This window comes from Salminus brasiliensis, chromosome 1 (assembly GCF_030463535.1).
Source record: "Salminus brasiliensis chromosome 1, fSalBra1.hap2, whole genome shotgun sequence".
Taxonomy (NCBI): Eukaryota; Metazoa; Chordata; class Actinopteri; order Characiformes; family Bryconidae; genus Salminus; species Salminus brasiliensis.
In genome coordinates this window covers 6,274,793-6,297,457 of record NC_132878.1, presented here as the reverse complement: position 1 = coordinate 6,297,457, position 22,665 = coordinate 6,274,793, and the positions used below count along the sequence as shown (strand labels likewise).

The 22,665-nt window shown below is 41.2% G+C and overlaps 1 protein-coding gene across 3 annotated transcripts in view; it reads left to right on the top strand.

Moving 5' to 3' along the window:
• Positions 1 to 22,665, top strand: part of rgs3a (regulator of G protein signaling 3a) — a 256,992-nt gene that overhangs the window by 167,864 nt on the left and 66,463 nt on the right. For all 3 annotated transcript variants that reach the window (XM_072694696.1, XM_072694615.1, XM_072694785.1), the window contains one exon: positions 14,994 to 15,887. In XM_072694696.1, the coding sequence (XP_072550797.1) occupies positions 14,994 to 15,887 (894 nt within the window). The remainder of the gene's footprint in view (positions 1 to 14,993; positions 15,888 to 22,665) is intronic.

The window sequence follows — 22,665 nt, the reverse complement described above, 5'->3', positions numbered from 1 at the left end:
ACTCATCACCCAGATGCTTGATACTCGACTCAGACTCACATCTTAGAGATTCGAGACTCAACTCAGACTTTACTCAAACTTTAGAGATTTGACTCAGATTCGTATCTCAGAACCCCAAAGACTTAAGCCTCAACTCAGACTCTCAGTTTGTATCCTAAATGACAGCACAACACTAGTAAGACGGATGGGGCTTTTTGGAATACGGAGTGGAAAATGACTGCCACTGTCTTTGAGAGCGAGTCTTCACAGGCTGACAGTGTTTTATAGTGCTGTGTGTTCGCATGGCTGGAAGTCGGACCCTTGCTGAGCAGATCTTCATCGGAAACCACCAACTGTATAGTCTCTAGGGTTTACACATTCCTCTCTCCATCTTTTTCCTTCTCCTTCCATATCTCCCCATCTTCTCACCTCTTTTTATCCTCGACACTTTTTCCAACTTGCTCTTGGCTTGGAATTACAATTCTATGGAAAATCTTTATATAGAAGTATAGAACCTTTCTTCTGGACCAATTAAAGACTTATCATAGACCATACTTCCAGGCCAAGAATCATCTCACTTTGTTACTCTGTGGCACCTCTTGGTCTATTGATGCATTGCCCATAAGTAGTACAGGTTTTTTCTAGACCCACAGATACAAGCCAGAACCCATTAAGAAACCTTTTTTAAAGCTCTGGACACATTTCCAAGGGCTGAACTCTGATTCCAATCATGTGGAGGATCTTTAAACTTGTAAAAAGGTTCTTCAGAATCACACAACTCATCGATGAAACCAGTTCCTTAATGAAGCATTCATCTAAAGTTGGTTCTCTTATGGTATTGCTCCAAAGGGACCTGTTCTGAATCTAAACCTGAATCTAAACGTAACCTACTACTCCTACACCTAATTCTAACCTTAACCTGAATCTAAACTTAACATACTATTCCTAAACCTAATTCTAACCTTAACCTGAATCTAAACTTAACCTACTACTCCTAAACCTAATTCTAACCTTAACCTAAATCTAAACTACTCATCAACCTAAACTTAACCCCCACACCTAAACCTAATTCTAGACTAAACTTACCTGAACTTTAGTCGTAGTAGAAAGTGAAGTTCTATCCAATAATCCCTTGTTTAGAAGCTCCATAACGGAGAGAAGTAGCTGTAGCAGAACTAACCAAAGAGACCTGTTTGGCAGCCATATTCTTTTATGAGTGTATCCACAGTAATCCTGCTATGGACATGACAAGGTCACAGTACTGTTTCAGGAGCACCTCGGTCGTTTCATGCTGGGATTCATTCACAAAGAAGCTCTTTTCTTATATCACCCAGCTCTCTGAATGCTTCCCCTATTGTTGAGTAAAACCCAACCTTTGAGACTGCGGAGTACTGCAGAGTACTTCCTCACCATTTCTGTAATTGGATGGAAGAGGGCTCAGGGTATGTAGACTCAGCTGGTAGCCTGTTTCTTTTTAGAGAGAAAGCGAGAGAGAGAAAGAGAGAGAGAGAGAGAGAGAGCGAGAGAGAGAGAGAGAGGCAGAACAACAAAGGAGAGAAAAAGGAGAGACAGAAAGTCGAAAGCCCAAATGAAAGGAAGAAGAGGTTTGTAGAGAGATGAAGTTCAAAGATTGGAGGCCGTCCATATGCCACGGGTCAGATAGTGCTCAGTGCTCTTCTGCCGAGCTACCGCTCTGTCTCTGTGTTGTCTGGTACATCATACACACTCACTTTGGGCCACGGAGCGCCGCTCTGGGTTAATAGCCTCTCAGCCATCGGCCTTCCTGGCCTTTTCTGAGCTGTCAGGAGAAATCTCAATAGCTGTGGTCGGGGGCTCCTGGGGGGTCACTACACTCTCGAAAAAAAATCCCTCAGGATTTTTTTTTAATTAAAGGCAATGGAAGCATTACAGTTAAAAAAGAGCAAACTTATGAATGATTAAATAGTTCTCTGCCTGGTTAGATGGTTCAAGTACAAGGACATAGATGTTTTTTTTTTCACTATTCCACTATTACATCAAAGAAAGAACCTGTTTTTAGTATATGTTCACTATATATAGACCTTCTACCTGCCATTAAAGTGTCGGCTGGATGCCGTTGCCTAACATGGACAAGCACAATGACCAGACGGAAACACACACACTGTTGTTTTACTGGTTTTATATATATATATATATATATATATATATATATATATATATATATATATATATGGTCAGTTCTCCACTGTCATGCTTCTTTTCCTCAAATAATGTAAACTCTAGCATGGGGGGCGGGCTAGATGGGAGCGGTGTCGAACCTACACCTCAACTTAAGCCTAAACTTAACCAAACATACACCTCAACCTAAACTTTACCTACTACTCCTAAACCTAATTCTAAATTTAACCTAAATCTAAATGTAACCTACTATTCCTAAACCTAATTCTAACCTTAACCTAAATGTAAACTTAACTTACTACTCCTAGACCTATTTCTGAATCTAAACTTAACCTACTATTCCTAAACTTAATTCTAAATTTAACCTAAATCTAAACTTAACTTACTACTCCTAAACCTATTTCTGAATCTAAACTTAACCTTCTATTCCTAAACCTAATTCTAAATTTAACCTAAATCTAAACTTAACCCCCACACCTAAACCTAATTCTAGACTAAACTTACCTGAACTTTAGTCGTAGTAGAAAGTGAAGTTCTATCCAATAATCCCTTGTTTAGAAGCTCCATAACGGAGAGAATTCTATTTTTAAGTACATGACAAACAGGTTGTGCGTATTTGACAAAACAGCGCCACCAGTGGTCAGGAGCTCCTTTTGTGATTCGTAAATGACGTATAAAATATCTTTTGGCAATTGTTACAAAAGTTGCTTGGGATGAGATCTTCTCAGCCTCGGCAGGGTTGCGTTTGGTCCGGAGCCTACCTGGAATCACTGGACCCAAGCCAGGAACACCCGACAGACAGGGCGTGAGTCCATCGCAGGTCCATAATGTTGATAATTTGACTGCAAATCAAACCTTTCTCAGCTCGTTAAACCAGCTGTGAGTTTGATTGAACCGGGACACCAAAAATGAAACTACCACTGCCTGTTTGTTTCCTCGACTCCGCTGAGGGTGGAGTACTGACGCTTGTTCCGCTCAGCATCGACTCCCTGGAAAAACCTTTCAGAACAAAGCGGCTCGGAAGCGGTCTTGTATTTTTGATGTGCTGTTTAGGCTTTAAAAGGCTTCACCACATCAGGAACCCTTTTAGCCCCCAAAAAACTTTCCAACTTCCCTCCACTTCCTTCCAGTCCATTTACTGGGCCGTAATGAGTTCTTCCCTCGAATGAATAATAAATATGCTCTTTTCCATCGGCGCCACCAGATGCTCGCGAGGGTTAAATCAAATCAGCGTCCCCACGCGGCGGATTAGCACCGCCCTGTGACAATTATCACCGATTAATGGTTATTGCTTCCATGCTCTCGGGCGGAGCGCGTCGCGCATCTGCTCTCATTGACTGTTGGCGGATACGTCGGGTGGCGATCAATGGCTTCGCTCTCATCTCCTGATGTGTTTGGAAACAGTTGAGTGGGATTTATGAGAGGCGGAGCTGTTGGCAAAGTTGCTCCATGCTCACACACTTACTTTAATAGGCAGTAATGGATGGATTTGCAGGATGTTCATGTATAAATATAGTGTAATGTGCCAGAAGGCTATTCTGGATCAATCGATTACCAACTAATTTACCATTGACTCCTAAACACTGACATTAAGCCCAGTAATTGGTTTGTTGATGGTGGTCTGTGTATTATTGCTGATTTTTTTGTAATATTACGTGGATCTGATCATTTGATTTAATTATTGTTTACTTTATTGTTTGCTTTCCACTGACAGATTTACTTCCTGATATTTGCTTTTTCTGGCCTTTCCAGGGTCCAGTAGGTGCTGGCCAGAGCTGACCAGTACTGACCAAGATTTATTATTTTTATATTATATATTTTTGTATTACATTTAATTACATTAAAGGGCCAATGTCCTATATTTTGTTCCGAGATTAAGATCCACATAAAGAGTATGTTGGTTGAATTTATTATTTATAAGATTATAATATTAATTATAATATATACGTACCTTAACATTGCTTAGAATTAAACTGGGGGGAGGGGGGCTTCCTGAAAATGCCCACTAGCCAGTTCTGCAAGTGTTTCTCACTTGGTATTGGACATCGCTGCTGCTCTGTAGCATCTATCAGCAATGCATTTCTATCAGGGGTGTCTGGATACTTTAGGACAGCCGTTTAGGACTGTATCCATAGTGGTACTTGAAACAATTAGTTATAAAGCCAGGCCTACACTGGACTCTCCAGCCTGCTTCAGGAGCAGATGTCCGGGTGAGGGGAGAGGCTGAGGACATATGCGTTTGACAGGACAGGCGGTGCTTCTTTTTGTCCCCCTGTCCTTGACATTCCCAGCACTGGTTTGACACATCATTACCTCATCTCCCTACAACCGGGCTGCGCCACTGCAGGGACTGGTTCCTGTTCCTGTTTCTCAGTGCTGTTGTTGTGAGGCGTACCTGCATCGCCAGTTCAATAAAGCAATCTCCTCGCTGTTTGTTTTGCCAGGGGCTGAAGGGCGCTCAGCAAAGTGAGCCATAAATCTGCAGGCTGGAGAAGAGTCGTCTCCTGGTTAAAGGCATTTACATGCAAGAGCGTTTGACTTTCAGAAACCCGCGACCTTCAGAAGGCCCTCTCACTGCGTCTGCTTTAATTCCTTCCTATCTTTCTGCTTTGAGATTTTCTTATCGTTGTTCGAGCGCCCGTGTAGCGAACAAGCTAGTGCGGCATTTCCTGCTGGAACAGGAACACATGGGTTCTGTTCCTTTTCATCTCTGGCTTTTAAGACTTTTTTCCACTCGAATTCGGGACCGGGGACCTTCTTTAACTCAAAAGGTTCTTGAAAGCCATCCAGCTTGTCCCGTTTTTCATCCTGGAGAGGCGTGAGGGGATCCGAGAAGCTCCTCCTCAACATGGCAGAGAAACTAGCTCATCCAGGAGGTGCTTTTCTGAGGGAAACCATGAAGAGAACCACAGTCAGGTTCTTAACACATGCATGGCCCAAAAGTAGTTCTTCTATGGCGTCTTCTAAGCTTTTAAAAGTGTAAGGGACAGAGACTAGAGAAAGGTACAGGAAAATCATCTGACAGCCTTCAAAAGGGTACACTTCTGGTTCCATGTCCTGGTTTCCTCTGGGCCTTGGTGTTGCTCAGCAGCGTCTGACAGAGCCTAAAAATACCAAGCGCATCATGAAAGACCCCTGCCCCAGGATACAGGTCCCTCTGTGCCGGTTCAGGGCATACAGGAGCACGCGATCATGCGCTGCGCATGTTCCCTGTCCGGAAAAACGGAGGCCTTGTGACTCCTCGCTCGTCCTGTGAACTTTAAAATGCCACAAAGCGAAGGGAGGAGGGGTGGTATTTTAAGCTCAGCTGCTTTCTGATAGCTCCATTGTCCTTCATCCACTGCATCCACGGCTGCCTTCACTTCTTCACCAGCTAGAGCCGGGCCTAAGAAAAATGTAGGAGGAATATTAAGATAAACATTAAAGAGTTAAGAATGGGCCTCAGTCATCATCCATCATCCACTTATACAGTTCTCCCTTACAGTAGTCTGCATTGCGGCATTGTCCAGTTTCTCTTAAACCCTCATAAATACACATTTTAATGATCCATTATTTAGTCAAATTCACATAGCAACATGGAGGAATAACAAAAATGCTAAAGGTAAAAGTAACAGAAAAGGAAACAGCCATTGGCTATTTAACCCCTTAAACAGCCTTAAATTGACCATTAATAAATATTAGATAATAAAATATTATCAAAAACATTTTTTTAACAACTGATTTACCATTGACTCCCAAACACTGTCATTAAGCCCAGTAATTGGTTTGTTGATGGTGGTCTGTGTATTATTGCTGATTTTTTTGTAATATTACGTGGATCTGATCATTTTATTTAATTATTGTTTACTTATTTACACATCTGCCAGAACTGACCAGTACTGACCAAGCTTTATTATTTATTATTACATTTTATTATTAAATTAAAGGGCCCATATCCTATATTTTTTCAAGATCCACATAAAGAGTATGTTGGTTGAATTGATTATTTATAAGATTATAATATTTATTATAATTTATATGTACCTTAACATTGCTTAGAATTAAACAAGAGTGAGTTTCCCAAAAATGCTTACTAGCCAGTTCTGTAATGCGGCATTGTCTAGTTTATATTAAACCCTCATAAATACACATTTTAATGATCCATTATTTAGTCAAATTCACATAGCAACATAGAGGAATAACAAAAATGCTAAAGCTAAAGCTAAAAGTGACAGGAAAGGAAACAGCCAACAGCTATTTAACCCCCTTAAACAGCCTTAAATGGTTCACTGGTGGGCCGAAAGTATTATTAAAAACCTTTATCACTAAAATAGTTTAAAAGCCCCACCAGGTTGCCCAGAAGTCCCTGTAGTTACTGAGTAATACACCTTAGTGTGTAAAAAGGGGTTAAACCAACTGTTGTCAGGCCCCCCACCCATCACCCACCTATACCAGACCAGCGGCACACCTTCCTACCACTGCTACCTGTCTAATGACCATGTTAAAACCTAAATGGACTCGTAACTATCTGACACTATTATTAATATCACTATTATTAACTATCTACACCATGATTATTATATTATGAATATGATCAGAGCAGTTCAACAGTTTAGGTGGTTTTGTAACTTTATCAATAATTTATAAGTAGTTCTGATCAGAGGAGGGCGGGTCGGGTCCCCCTTGTGAGTCTTGGTTCCTCCCAAGGTTTCTTCCTCCAACTCTGAGGGAGCTTTTCTTGCCACTGTCGCCGTTGGGGTCTGCTCACTGGGGGTCTTTGATCCTTCATGTCTTACGTTATTTCTTTTTTGTCTCTGTCTTTTACTAATTACTAATTATGTAAAGCTGCTTTGTGACGACAACAGTTGTAAAAAGCTATACAAATACATTTGACTTGACTTGACTTAAACTGAACCTTAGAAGCTGACCTTCTAAACTCAATCTTACAATCTAAGACAAGTGTGAGGTCGTTGGATAGTTAAGAAAATATTTAGGAGCTTATTTTTTAAGAAAACCAACTGTTACAATTTTTCATTAAAGTAAAAAAGTTGATGAGAACATTCTGAAGAAGTACTGAATCTGAATCTGAAGCTGGCCCCTCGCATTGTGTTTGTTGGCTGTATGAGCGAATGACCCTGTTCCCTGCTGCTGAGTGTGTTTTTACAATCGCCAACTAATAACCTAGTCCATCTCACTAACTAACTAACTAACTAACAGTTTCTCCTACTTTCATTAATGATACACATATGAAACTGAATGTAGGAGTAGCAGATACAGTTCCACACGTCCAGTTATTTTAATGTAGTTCAGACCAAGACCAGTCTGACTACAAATCCTAGTTACACCTAGACCAGTCTGATTCCAAATAGTAATGAGACCAAGACCAGTCTGACTCCAAATAGTTATGAGACCAAGACCAGTCTGACTCCAAATCCAAGTTACACCTAGACCAGTCTGACTCCAAATAGTAATGAGACCAAGACCAGTCTGACTCCAAATAGTTATGAGACCAAGACCAGTCTGACTCCAAATAGTAATGAGACCAAGACCAGTCTAACTACAAATAGTAATGAGACCAAGACCAGTCTGACTCCAAATAGTAATGAGACCAAGACCAGTCTGACTCCAAATAAGGAGACCAAGACCAGTCTGACTCCAAATAAGGAGACCAAGACCAGTCTGACTCCAAATAGTAATGAGACCAAGACCAGTCTGACTCCAAATAAGGAGACCAAGACCAGTCTGACTCCAAATAGTAATGAGACCAAGACCAGTCTGACTCCAAATAAGGAGACCAAGACCAGTCTGACTCCAAATAGTAATGAGACCAAGACTAGTCTGACTCCAAATAAGGAGACCAAGACTAGTCTGACTCCAAATAGTAATGAGACCAAGACCAGTCTGACTCCAAATAGTAATGAGACCAAGACCAGTCTGACTCCAAATAAGGAGACCAAGACCAGTCTAACTCCAAATAGTAATGAGACCAAGACCAGTCTGACTCCAAATAAGGAGACCAAGACCAGTCTGACTACAAATAAGGAGACCAAGACCAGTCTGACTCCAAATAGTAATGAGACCAAGACCAGTCTGACTCCAAATAAGGAGACCAAGACCAGTCTGACTACAAATAAGGAGACCAAGACCAGTCTAAACATATAACCATTTGATCATTATAGAGCACTTTTGGATTTTAATCAAACAGTAACTCTACTTTTCTTTTTTTCCATAATCAACTTCAGCAACTTTATAAATGTATAGCAAAGTAATGAGTTCAGCTTTTTCAAACACATGGCAAGGAATGATTTCAGAAGTTCGTTTGGCATAATTAGCAGAAGAAATGTCCGGAAGCACTTTCTGCTATTTCTGCCCGAATCTAGTCTTTGGAACGGAGACTAAATGAGCACGCTTTGCATGGATGTCGCTGCATGTTGCCTGAGGCCTCCCAGCTCGATAATTACACGGTTAGCGAGGCTATGAGGAATAGTGGGATGTTCGGAAGAGTAGCCAGTCTTTGCCCGGACTTTTGAGAAATGAGACCCTGCGACGGAAATGGCTAATGGAATTGGCTTCATTTTGCTAATCTGCCCCTGGCTTTTTGAAACGTGAACCCTGCAAAGTGCCTCACAATCCAATCATTCCACACCCATTTGAAATAGCCACTTAGACTTATTAGCTAAGCTACAAAGCAGCAGCAGCACCAAGCTGCTATGGCTGCTTTAACAGCTCCCTGAAGAGACGCAGACTCGACTAAGAGTTGCTTTGATGTAAAAAATGCTAGTTCCTAGTTGAACTTGGCAAACAAAGTCGCGGGTCTGGAGAGCCAGAGAGCGAGATAGGAAAAACAGGACATCCCTGCTTTTATACGGCTGTTAATAACTAATCCTGACAGCGAAGAGGATGTTGTCTGTTTAAGATTTATTGGTCTTGCTTCACTTGGCTACACGTGAAAGAGCCCACCTGGAGCCTGTCATATGCTCGGATGAAGATGCAGCTTCGGAGGGAATCCACCCTCCCCCTTCTTTCTACCTGTCTGCTGGAAAAGGCAGAGAGTGACAGGCCCAAGCGCTAGGGGGAGCAGGGTGACCCATCCCAACACTGACATTTTGGCCAATAATCTCATGTTTCACTTGTTTGTCAGGTACTAAATGCGGGCAGACGCTTTTGGCATGAGCTGAATTCGTTCTGGGAGAGATTTCCTGAAGTAGATTGTCTCCCCCGCAGTGTTCTGGCAGCCAAGGAAACCGATGGGACTCGGTTCTGAAAACCCACCAATGAAGTGTTTCTTTCTAAAAATGTCTTGAGCGCAGAGACACACACCTTTGGGGTTTAATTTTAGGCATGCTGATGACAAAATAGATCTTTGAGGCTTGAACCTCACTGCTACAGAATGAAAGCTGCCCTGTAGTCCAGGCCTTTAAGTGGTATTTATACAGGACTACCCTCCCCAAGCCCTGATCACCCTGAATTTAGCTAGAAGTCGACTAGACTGGACATGTCAGCTGTCGAAAGTTTGCCTCTCCTTACTTGTGCTATTATACTTTAAGCAAAAATTGGTTCTTAGAGGGTCTTTCTTAGTTTCTATACATTTGGTACATTACTTTGTAGCTCTGGTTCAAGTCAGACTGACTTCAAATGCTAATGAGATCAAGACCAGTCTGACTTCAAATGCTAATAAGATCAAGACCAGTCTGACTTTAAATACTAATAAGATCTAGACCAGTCTGAATACAAAGACTAATAAGACCAGTCTGACTTCAAATACTAATAAGATCTAGACCAGTCTGACTTCAAATACTAATAAGATCAAGACCAGTCTGACTTTAAATATGAATAAGATCAAGACCAGTCTGACTTCAAATACTAATAAGATCAAGACCAGTCTGACTACAAATACTAATGAGATCAAGACCAGTCTGACTTTAAATATGAATAAGATCAAGACCAGTCTGACTTCAAATACTAATAAGATCAAGACCAGTCTGACTACAAATACTAATAAGATCTAGAGCAGTCTGACTACAAAGACTAATAAGATCAAGACCAGTCTGACTCCAATTAATAATAAGATCAAGACCTGTCTGACTACAAATACTAATAAGATCAAGACCAGTCTGACTTCAAATACTCATAAGATCAAGACCAGTCTGACTTCAAATACTCATAAGATCAAGACTAGTCTGACTACAAATACTAATAAGACCAGCCTAACTGAATTTAACTAGAAGTCGACTAGACTGGCCATGTTAAATACAATTACAAACACAGCATTTTTGAATTCTGGCCAGAAAGCTTCATTTTATTCTGGGCACAGAACCGGCACGGCATTGTCGTTTGATATTCCGTCAGTTCATTATTATTGACTGTTTATATTGATTTTCTGTCTCATCTGACCTCAAGGACGCTGCACAACATTAAATATACTTTTACATGTCATATATATTGCTCCTGATTCTGAAGCTCTTTTGAAGATACAGATATACACCACTGTATCCTGCTTTTAACTGTCTCTACTGTTCAGGCAAGAAGGCTTTCTATTAGATTTTGAAGGAGCGTTGCAGTGAGGATTTGATTGTTTTCACCGGCAAGAGCATTAGTGAGGTCAGGATGTTGAATGGATGACCATCACCCCACCTCATCATCCCCAACTCATCATCTCATGCCAAAAGTATTGGATGGAGCTCCACCATCCATCATTCCAAAGAACACAGTTCTTCCACTGCTCCACAGCTCAGCTCAATGCTGGGGGGCAAAATACCCCTCTAGCCCACGTCTGACATTAGGCAGCATGGTTCCAATAGGTGATATCTGCTTCAGGGAGGCTTTTTTCTATTGGTAGTACTACTCTACAGGGACTAGACAAGCTGTTTACTTTCGTTAGCAGGGGTCTCCACAAACATTTGGACATATAGTCTATTTGCGCCTGTTCACGCCTGAGTCCACTATCTACGTTAGTTCCTGCACGGTGGTTGTTGTCTGTTGACTCTCAGTGCTGTAAATGTTTCACTAAACCTTCGTCGCTTATGACCTTTCTGAAGCAGCGTGGCTCCGACCATGTGGCGTGGAACAAATGGAATACGGAGAACGACCAATCAGGCATAAAAGAATACCTCGGATTGTAGCAACGCACCCCCTCGTTCTTGGAAAGTGCTAGCCGACAATACACTGTAACTGTAGGGTTAGCTCATGAGAGAGAGAGAGTCAGTGGGGGTTTAGAGGGCAGCCTGTCGAATCACTTGGAAAGCCTTTAATGTGGCTTCATAGCTGCAGTGTTACACTGGTCATAAACAAGGGGTTGGCATCAGTACATGTGCTATAAATATGATGTATGATAGGCATTGTTTGGCAGTGTTTGCCTGAAGGGGTGTGATATGTGCATACCACGTTTCCTCTGAGCTCCGCCTACCTCATTGGTTCACTACATAGGGCTACAATTACACTCATCTGTTGTTTGGATTGTGTGTGTACTCACATTCATGTGTGATAAGCACTTTGGTGGCGCAGTGTGTTCGCTTGCTGGGGGTGTTTCAGAGCTTGTGGAGTGAGTGTGTGTATTGCTCATATAGGAGGAGGTGGTATTCAGCCCCCTGCAACAGTTTTGACACTGGCACAGATTGCTCCAGCCAGTGTGGGTGCTGCAAACCATCATTACGCTCTTAAGGTACATCTTTAGAGTTTCTGCCAAATTCGTCTTCAACGTTTCTAAGTTCAGCCATGTTCAGCTCCTCCACTGCTGTGTTCTCTCTTCACTGGCTTCCTGTAGCTGCTGCCCAGGTCATCAGATTCACCCTGACTCTGGCCTACAAAGCCAAGACTAGACCAGCCAGCCTCTCCGTACTTGATGGCAATGGTCAAAAACCTGATCTGCACCAAGAGCCCTTCCAGCTTCAAGTACGGCTCGGCTCGACCCGCCATCCTTTAAGATCTACGGAAGACGAGCGTCCAGACTTTTTTCTGTCCTGCACCGAAGTGGTGGAACGAATTTCCCCTGGGTGTCGAACAGCAGAGTCCAGCACTCGCTGTCTTCAAACCCAGACTGAAGACCCTCCTCTTCTGAGAGTACTTGGGTGAATAGTAGAGTATTATGGTCTCCTTATTGGCTTGTGTTTAGTAGAGTCTAAGATTAGAGGATCTTTGAATTATTAGTCTATTCAAACTAGCTGAGTTTCTTCTTAAGTGAACAGTGAAGCTCTTTTGTAGGTCGCTCTGGATAAAATGCCTTAAATGTAAATGTAAATGTTTGGGGTGGAATTTCTCTCTCTTCCTGGCAGATGTTCTCCTGGTTGTTTAGGGTGTTTTAGGTTGTTTAGGGTGCAAGGGCCTAGTGCCTGGATTTGTCCCAGCCAACATGCTAAATTTGGGGCTAAAATAAATGAAACTTGGGCTTGGTGGGTTTCAAGTGGATATAGGCTCTGAGTGGGTTTGTACCTCTGTTGTTAGTGGGATCCAGTTGGGCTTCTCAAATGGATCCCATTATTACAGCCCACCTTAATCTCACAGGGTCCCATCTAAGCCCCATGGGCAATGGGCAACTCAAATCGGGTTTTTACCAGCTTGGGAATGTTTGGGAATGTTAACCCATTATCCTTGGCAGATGTTCTCTAGTTTGTTGAGGTTAGGCTAGGTTGTGAATTGACATTTATTCCTCAGGTAGAAGTGGAGATACTAGAAGTTTAAGCTTTAAGCATTTTACTCCAGTAAAAGTGTAAAAGTAACTACAAAAACTACTTCAAGTAGAAAAGTAAAAGTAATGGATGGAAAACAAAGGCCGAAAGCTTAGGCCGCGCCACAGGGGTCTATAGTGCACTACCCCCCATCCCCAAAAATTGCACAAGGCTCCTGTTTCAGCTGCAGATCTGCCCATTGAAAATGAAGCATTTCAGTAATATCAGCTCTATTAAAGGAGCGTCTCTGTGCTCTACTGAGCATTAACATGAGCTTCATGGAGGAAAATATGAGGAGTCGTCGTCTAGAAGTTTTGTAAAGCTGCAGAAAGTCAGACTTCAGAGGCGTGTGATCAATAAGCTTTATTGGAATGTAAATGTGGGGCTCAGTCGGGACGTTTCACTGCAGCTCTCTTGAGTCTCTTCCACAGACACAGTCTTCATACTAGAGTACAGACGTCTGCTGTGAGCTCGCTGGAGAGTGACGGGACGTGTGCAGGTGTGATGGATCGCTTATAAACCAATAGGGAGTCAGAATGGTAGGGGATGAATACGGGATGAAAACAAACATTTAAAAAGTAAGGAGTAGAAAGTTTAGATAATTAATGAAAATGTATAAAGTAGAAGTAAAAAGTCGGCTGAAAAATAAACAATTACTCCAGTAAAGTTTAGATAACCAACATTTCTACTTATGTAATTTAACGAAGTAATTGTACTTCACTACTTGACACTTCTGGTTTCTACGAGCTTTGCTTCTAGATTTGCTTCAAGTATTTCAGATTAGTTGGATGACATTTGTGGATTTTGAAATATTGCCACTGATTTTGATTGATCAGGACTTTCAGAATCTCCTGTGTTGCTTTGTTCTAATACTTGGGATCATTGTATTGCTAAAAGGTGAAGTTTCTCCCACCCATAGTATTTAGCAGACTGAAGGAGGTTGCCTTGCATTATCTCTCACCATCCATCCATTTCCTTGAAAACAGCTTTGCTCACAGTTTAGGATTTTCACTCTTTTTACCTGGCAGATTTGTTGTTGAGGTTGTTTAAGTTGGTTGGGTGATATTCTTGAACCCTTTTCCAGTAGTGCCACAGGTTTCCAGTTGCATTGATTTCATTGATCTAGACTTCAACCTCTCCTGTGTTGCTTTGGCTTAGTGCTTCGGCTTAGGGATCGCTGTCCTGCTGAAAGGCCAATTTTTTTTTCAGACTAAAGCAGTAAATCTTGAAATATTCTTGGGTCTTTCACAATCCATCCATCACTTTAAGAAAAGCTTTGTTGGGATAGGTTTCCAAGTGCCTGCTGAGGAATAGGCCCCATCTTAACGTTATACTACCACCACCATGCTTCACTGTTGGATAGGGTTTGTTGGGTAATGGGCCGGGTTCCATTAGTTTTGATTTTTGGTTTCCAAGTGCCTGCTGAGGAATAGGCCTCATCATAACGTGATACTACCACCACCATGCTTCACTGTTGGATAGGGTTTGTTGGGGAATGGGCCGGGTTCCATTAGTTTTGATTTTTGGTTTCCAAGTACCTGCTGAGGAATAGGCCTCATCATAACGTGATACTACCACCAGCATGCTTCACTGTTGGATAGGGTTTGTTGGGGAATGGGCAGGGTTCCATTAGTTTTGAGTTTTGGTCAAAGATCTTTATTTTTTGTCTCATCTGACCACAAAACCTTCCTACATTTTTCAGAGATGGTTTTCTTCAGTAACGGCTTCTACCTAGCCATCCTCTCATTCAGGTCAATTGCGTCCTTGATGTCTTTGGACTGATTTACCTTAACTCCTGTCTAAGTTACTGAACTCTGTTGGACGTTTTTGTACCAAACTTGGAAACACACACAGGCAAACACAACTGCTCTGACTTTAGTTTAGCTTGGCTTCCAGAAGACATTGTGTGCAGTTAGAACCCACTAAAATGGCCCTAAATAATGAAATCCACAACCTCAGGCATTTCCACACTGAGTTAAAGGGCAAACCACACAGCAGATTACACAGCTATATGAGCCAAAAGCTATTATTTTGAGCCAAAATCAGAATTACGAGGCAAAATATCAAAAAAGGGGATTGTAGAACATGAACAGTACGTTCCTGTAAACACACTGCTGTGGTTTCTCTGCATAGCTCACTACTGGTGCATGCCATGCTGTGCTGCTTAGACCAGTGTTGACTTCAACCTGACCGTGTTTTGTCTGTTCCCCTCAGATGCTGGAGCCCAAGCTGGATGAGCAGTGCGAACTGGGGGCTCGCCGTCGCCCCTCGGAGGATGAGCGCTCTTTGGGCAGCCCGTCAGATGCCCCGGCCACCACGGCCAGCAGCCCTCAGCCCAGCGAGCTCCTCACTCCACTGGAAGAAACCAGACACCTGGTGCCTCCAACACCTCCACCGTCCACCGAGGGTGAGGACGGCAAGAGCAACGAGGGAAGCCTGAGCGAAATTTGGAAGAGTGTGGAAAAGGAGTACAGAGGTGAAGAGGAAGAGGAGGAAGATGATGTGAGGAAGACTCTGGAAGAAGAGGAAGAGGAGGAGATGGAGGAAAGGGACGAGGAAGGAGAGGAAATCTGCAAGTTTGAAGAAAGGCAGCTGCCGCAAGTGGATGAAGACAATGCCTCTGACGCCCCAGACACCAACGCACCTCCTTCGTCCTCTTCCTCATCCTTCGTCATCCCTGAGCTGCGCCTGGACCGCTCCTTCAGCGCTGACGCCCTCTCCTCACCCGCCACGGACGAGGAGTACGAGGAGGATGACGAGGACGAGGACGAGGAGGAAGAAGAGGAAGAGGACAGCGATGATAACTTCCTGGAACGCAGAGACAGCAAGCGGAGGAGCATGGTGGAGGGAGTCTCATGCGAAAAGCATGGAGGGGCTGGAGGGCTTAGCGTCCAGAACTCACTGCGTCGCCGCACGCACAGCGAGGGCAGCCTGCTGCAAGACCCCCGTGGGACCTGCTTCACCTCCGACAATGCCATCAACTGCTTGGAGGCCGCCTCCGCCCACAAGGGAGGCTGGACTCTGCCCTCACCCAAAACCCTGAAGAAGGAGCTGACGAAGAACGGAGGGTCCATGCACCAGCTCTGCATGCTGTTCTCGGGCAGAAAGGTGAGCTCCTCTTCCTGCACACAGGATGCAGACACAGTACGAGTGCCTATCTCTGATATCACAGCAGTTACATTCAGTAGAATTCCAGAAATACTCTGGACGTTTCCCAAATCTTCAGATGCATTTTTAACCCCCTAATGCTCAGCAGAGCCACTCACCACTCACCCACTCACCTGGTCCAACCACTGACAAGCTTCATTCTACCCCATTCAGTAAAGATACCCCAGTAAATATTAAATAAATTAATGTAATTAGGTACCTTATCACATTATCTAAAATCAATGAGAGAGTTTCTTCTGTAGAAGCTCCAGATCTCATCAGAACAGATAAAGTAGGTGAACATAAATCCAGTAAAAAGGAGAAACAAGAGCTTCTCATTCTGGAGATCTTGTCGGTGAGCTAGTCTGAAGAACAGAGCTCGATTCCTCCAGGTTTCTCCAGTCCAGCCAGCACAGCTTGGAGGATGTGTTCAACTCCATCATCAGGAGCAGCATCATTAAGCCCTGATTTACCACCAAACCAGGTGTTGATCTGAGGAGAACTCTAAATAATACTAGACTCCATGAGGAGAACTTTGGAGATGTTCTAATGATGAACACAGTGATGGAGAACCACCACCACCACTTTCTGTAGGAGTGTTATTATTAGTGTTTATTCTAATATCAGTGATTTACTGAGCAGATAAACACTTACTGACCAGATCAGCAGCTTTTTCATTTTGATTTTCACAGCGGACTAAAACCTCTGCACAGTGCAGTTTACTGCGTGATCCTGTTAGTGGGTTTATAGAGTACACTTACTTTTGTCTTTATGTGCTGGTTATTTAAAGCTGTTACATAGACGCTGTTACTGCCAGCCTTGTATATACAGTTTTATACAAAAGTTTGGGCACCCCTGGTCAAAATACATGTGTTGCTGATTTTTTATAATAATAAAAGGTGAATAAGTGAATAAGGGCATCTACAGGGGGCAAACCTATTTAATTATTCTGTTAGAAAACATGTGATTGGACCAGGAATGCCCAACCATTTACGTGCGACCATAAACAAACATTAACTGAAGCTGCTCTATGCAATTAATTCTGAATGAATAGACCAATAGAAATGCAGTAAATTACTCTGAATCAACTCTTTCACATGTAACGTTAAGAACACGCCTTCTCCTGTAAAGTCATCATGTTTTTCATTGTAAATATATATATATATATATATATATATAAAATATTTGAGTAGGCCAAGATATATAAGAATAAGATCCTTGTTAAAATACATAAGAAATTTAAAATAAATTGACAATAATTGTTTTAATAATGTATTCATTTATGAACTTATTATATATATATATATATATATATATATATATATATATATATGGGGTGTATAGGGTGTATACTGCATACTTTATGTAAATTATTATACTAACTATTATTGACTTTTATTGTCACTTTATTTACATTTTAGCAACAAGGACTTTCTTTATTTAATATCTAATATATATATTAATAAAATACAGTATATACACTACAGTATATCTAGCACTTCAGTTTACTCCAACAAATAAATGTAGTTAATAAATGAGTTGGAGAGTGCAGTACAGAGCTGGTAGCTGAAGCAGTGCAGTAGTACACAGAGTTCTGAGCTCCATTTAAATACTGTCCCATCTCCACATCTCTGTCTCGGTGACCGTGCTCCCATGTCCCTTTCTCTGTGGTTCTCTCCTCTATCATTTAGGTTTAGAGGCATTTTCTGATTTGTCCACTAAGGGGCACTCTGTGGCTGTTATTTCTGCTGTGAGTTACCAGCCACTGTGCCTATATTCTGAGCTTTCCCCGACCACATGAACTCTCCCCAACATGCCTGCACGCTAATTTTATCATGTTTGTTTGTGTAGGTACGCCTGCAGGGCCGACTGTGTGTAGAGTTCAGTACAGTGTGCTGAGTTAATCCAGGCTATAAGTGACGTCCCTAAACTAGCTCACATGATCAGACATGCAGATATTAGACAGAGTGGACAGTGCGACAGCTGTGTTCTCCTGTTTTCTGAACCGAGTTCTGGACCATATTAATCTGCCAGAACTGTTTATTGTACTGTTTAAGATTCTGAATTAAATTGAGTAGAATGGATTTTGTTACTGTGCCTTTATAACACATATATATGTAAATTAGCTCTGTTCTGATTGGCTTTAGCTTTATTGCACCATTCAAATGGTTAAAAAACTTTAAAACTTATGTCTAATATGAATATGCAAAGCAGTTTAGATGTAGGCTAAATAGGCATACATTTATTTCTTTATTTTGTTTTTTATTATATTTTTTCTTACAAATTTAGAGATGTTTAATCGTTCTTCCTCCCAAATTTAAATAATTGTAGTAGACTTTTTCAGGGCCTTTTTTTTGTTTGTTTTCCTAAATTTAAGAGATTTTAAGGCACCATTTCTCCAAATTGAAATTATTTTAATATACTTTATTGAGGAATTGTTTTCTATACATTTAAGGAAGTTAAAGCTTAAGAAGTTTAAGTAAAAATTATAATTTCAAATTTAAAGGATTTTAATGTACTTTTTCTCCAAATGTAAATAATTTTAGGAGATAGTTTAAGGGCATTTTTCTGCAAATGTAAGGGATATTTAAGATTTAAGATTTCTTTAGCTAAATTTTAATGATTTTAGGACACAATTTCTCCAAATTTTAATGATTTTACTTTTTATTTTTGTCTAAATCTGAGGAATTTTAAAGGATTTCCCCAAATTTCTTTGTAAGAAAAATCATTCCCAATTCCCTCCTAGTCACTGGGACTAAATAGAAAGAAAATATTTATTAATTATTTTAATATTTTGCTGTTTTAAGTAAAAATAGTAAATGTAAGACTTTATTTGGGGTGAAAACCTCTCATGTCATTAAACAAACCTATTTACCACCCTGTTACTTTACCTAAGAATGAACACGCTGATTTCCGGGCCCCTGTTAGTGCTATTAAATATGATATTTATGGATTTTCAGCCTCAGAAGATGTTAATGTTTGCATTCAGAGAGTTAATGATCCCTGGTATTTGTGCTTTAGTGTATTAGAGAGAGCGAGAGAGAAGAAAAGAGAGGGAGGCAGAGGATCCAGGCAATTTGGAGCCTTAAATGGCAGTGTTAGCATATCAGAAGGAATGCTCCATGCTGCAGTATGTGTGTGTGTGTGTGTGTGTGTGTGTGTGTGTGTGTGTGTTTGTTTTGGCTCAATCTCAGTGTGATTTTACTACCTTTTGGCGTCATCAGGCTCCCATTTCTCCAGCTGTGTGCGGTGTGGAGTCCTGTCTGCAGCTGTAAATCACAGAGCATCTCTTTATACTGTAGATGCCTCCTGACTGAACCCCGGCACAAAACACTTCCAGCTCTAAGAGCTGCACCGCCCCCCTGTGCACTCTCAGAGCCCCCGCGGCACATCTCACTCATTTCTACACCAACCTGCAGCACTGCAGACACCTCCTGTACTCTCATACTGTATAACCCAAATCCACTGCTGTTTCTGATTCAGGAAGGTACATCAGACACCCCCACACAATAATACCATACACACACAGATACTGTATGGACAAAAGTATTGGGACACCTGCTCAGCCATTGTTTTATCTGAAATCAAGGGTATTAAAAATGGTCTGTTCGACTTTGAAGTGACTGTCTCTCTACTGTCCAGGGAAGAAGAAGGAGCATTGCTGTGAGGATTTGATTGCATTCAGTGACAAGAGCATGATTAGTGAGGTCAGGATATTAGGTGATGATCACAACCTCAACTCATCATCCCCAACTCCCGAATTCATCCAAAAGTACTGGATGGAGCTCCACCACCATCATTCCAGACAACACAGTTCTTTCATTTCCACAGCTCAATGCTGGGGGGCGTTATACCCCTCTAGCCCATGCCTGGCCTGGCATTAGGCAGCATGGTGCCAGTAGGTTCTAGAATGCAATGAGTGCAACTTTAAGTAGATAAGTAGATAGATGTATATAAGTACAATGCGCACACACACACACACACACACACACACACACACACACCTTCAGTCTGTTCTGAAAACAAAAACATTCTAAACATTGGTCATTAATATGCATGAGCTCATTAACATGCTGATTTTAATTGGCTGCTCCTAAGATTACAGATAAAAATAAGACAGCAGTACAGAAGAAGCGTCACGCTGACCACCACCACAGTCACTTTATGAACATCATGTGATGTTCCCCATCACCAGCATGTTTCACGGATCTGACTCGCTGTGACCTGGCGTGTCTGGCTGTACTGATGTTTAGCTTGTGATGATCTTGTGAAGATCTTGATCTCCAGTCTGTTTCCGGAGACTCAGGCCTGCTCCTGAGCGTCAGTAAGCAGGTCTGACGCTCTTCTGGAAATACTTCTCATGGTCAGTGCATACACACATACACACACTATGAATGAGAATGGAAAAGCCACAAATCAGCATCAGCGGAGGAGAGCCGTGGCCTTTGGGCAGTGTGTGTGTGTTTGTGTGTGTGTGTGTGTGTGTGTGTGTGTGTGTGTGTGTGTGTGTGTGTGTGTGTTCTGTTTACATTGCATTGTTTAGGACTCTTGGCCTGGTATGTGTGAATTTACAGTGCTAATGAAAAGTCACATGGTTTCTAGGAGTGGAGGTAAACACCACACAGCTCACACCTATTACAACCAAAGATGGCCTCATTGTTCGACATCACAAACAGCGGCAGTTCCTTTCATTATTATTATTATTATTATTATTATTATTATTATTTTACTGGAAGTTACTATTACTACTACTAATAATAAAAAACTATAATAATAACTATTATTATTATTATTATTATTATTATTATTATACTACAGGATATTTATTATTTACATTATTTTTACTATTACTGTTATTATTATACAGAAAACTACTACTACTAATAATAATATGATTATAATAATAATAATAATAATAATAATAAATATAATAATAATAATTATTATTATTATTATTAAAAAATAAAAATTATTATTATTGATAAATATAAAAATAAATAATAACTAGTATTATTATTATGTATCATATTATTATTATTGTAATGTTTAATGTAATAATTATAATTATTATTACAATTATACTACAGGGTAATTATTATTTTGATTATGTTTATTATGTTTATTATTTTTATTTTAATTATTTTTATACTACATTATCATTATTATTATTATTATTATTATTATTATTATACTACAGGATCATCATTATTAATATTTTTATTATTGTTATTATTATCTTTAACATTATTATTATTACACAGGATTTGATCAGCTAACGTATCCTACAGTTTCTGATACATGATCATACTACCTATACCTATATCTCTGGAATATTCAGTCTCATTTGGGAATGTTGTACTTGGAATTTCTTTGATGTGCGGTTTCCACATAGCAACCATTTTTGTATCCAATTTTTCGAATGCTGAAACCTTGCGAGCCCATGGTGGTGGGCACCTATTATGTTTTTTCTAATGCTCATACACTGACAACATCATTGCACTCAGGTGGAATCCCAAAACCCCAGCATCCTAGCGACACCTTGGATAACACAGCAACCACATCGAAAAGCATAGGGACCAACTAGCAACCATCAGATTTAGCAGAGCAACTACGTAGGATAATCCTGCCCTGTAAAACATAAGGATAGCAACTGCCTGGTAACCCATCACCAAAACAAAAAGAACAGAGTGATGGATGACCATGAGTACTTTCACACAATAATGCTTTAGCTTTAGCATTAGCCTCCTGAAACCAGACTTCAGTTCTGGATGTGGTGGGAGGTTCTACTGCAGATCCTGATGCTCCAGCTACCCTTTCCAGCTGCTGCTTCACTTCCTCTAGTTACTTTAGTAGTTTTACTGGGGGTGCTATTACTTTTACTACAGTTGTTTTTCTACCCCAGTAGCCGTGTTTTATTGGGGGATGTGTTTAGGCCTTTAAACCACCACTTTAGAGTTGAAGGTGTTGCCTTGGGTCATGAAACGACTGTAGGGTTTGGTTCCAGTGTTCATTATATCAAAGGTTCCTCGCCGTAGAACCCTTCTTGCTTAGACTGTAAGTGTATGATATAGTTTGCCACTATTTAAGTGTGTTAAATGGGGGTTTAATGACTGGTTCTGGGTGCTAGCACACTTTTATGTTGTTTTGGGACCAAGCTCTTCAAATAGTCTTAAAGGCTTTAGACTGAAGGGGTTGGAAAAGCCCACCAGAGCAGCTCTGACCACATGGTGCAAAGGGTTGTGCACTCTTCTGTGTGCAGATGATATACAAATACACTAGTAACATTCAAACAACCACATCAGGTACCACAGCCACTGCTTAGAAAGACCTAAACAACCACCTGGGACACCATAGCAACCGCTTACCAAAGTTTCAAGTGTAATTCTGGACGTTTTCTGATACTGATGGTCTGTGGACTACATTTAGCCCCATCTGTGCTGCAGAGAGGTGCTGTACTCTTAGGTAAGCTGAAGTTGGCTCTCCTTTCTTGCTTAGCTTAGCTTGGCTTTAATGTGTGTGTCAAGGTCCATAGCGATAGCATGCCGACTCAACATCGCTACTGCAACATTTGCATTACTATTGTGCTGGTGGCCAGCCTTGTCCAGCTTCCCTACCTCATCGTTAGTCACAGGCCATCTTTATGAGGCCCTGGGTCCTGGGTTTGATGGTATGGCTGATTTCTCTGGTTTCTCTGGACCCTCCCTCTCTCTCTTTCATCTGATATCTGATTGTGGGGCAG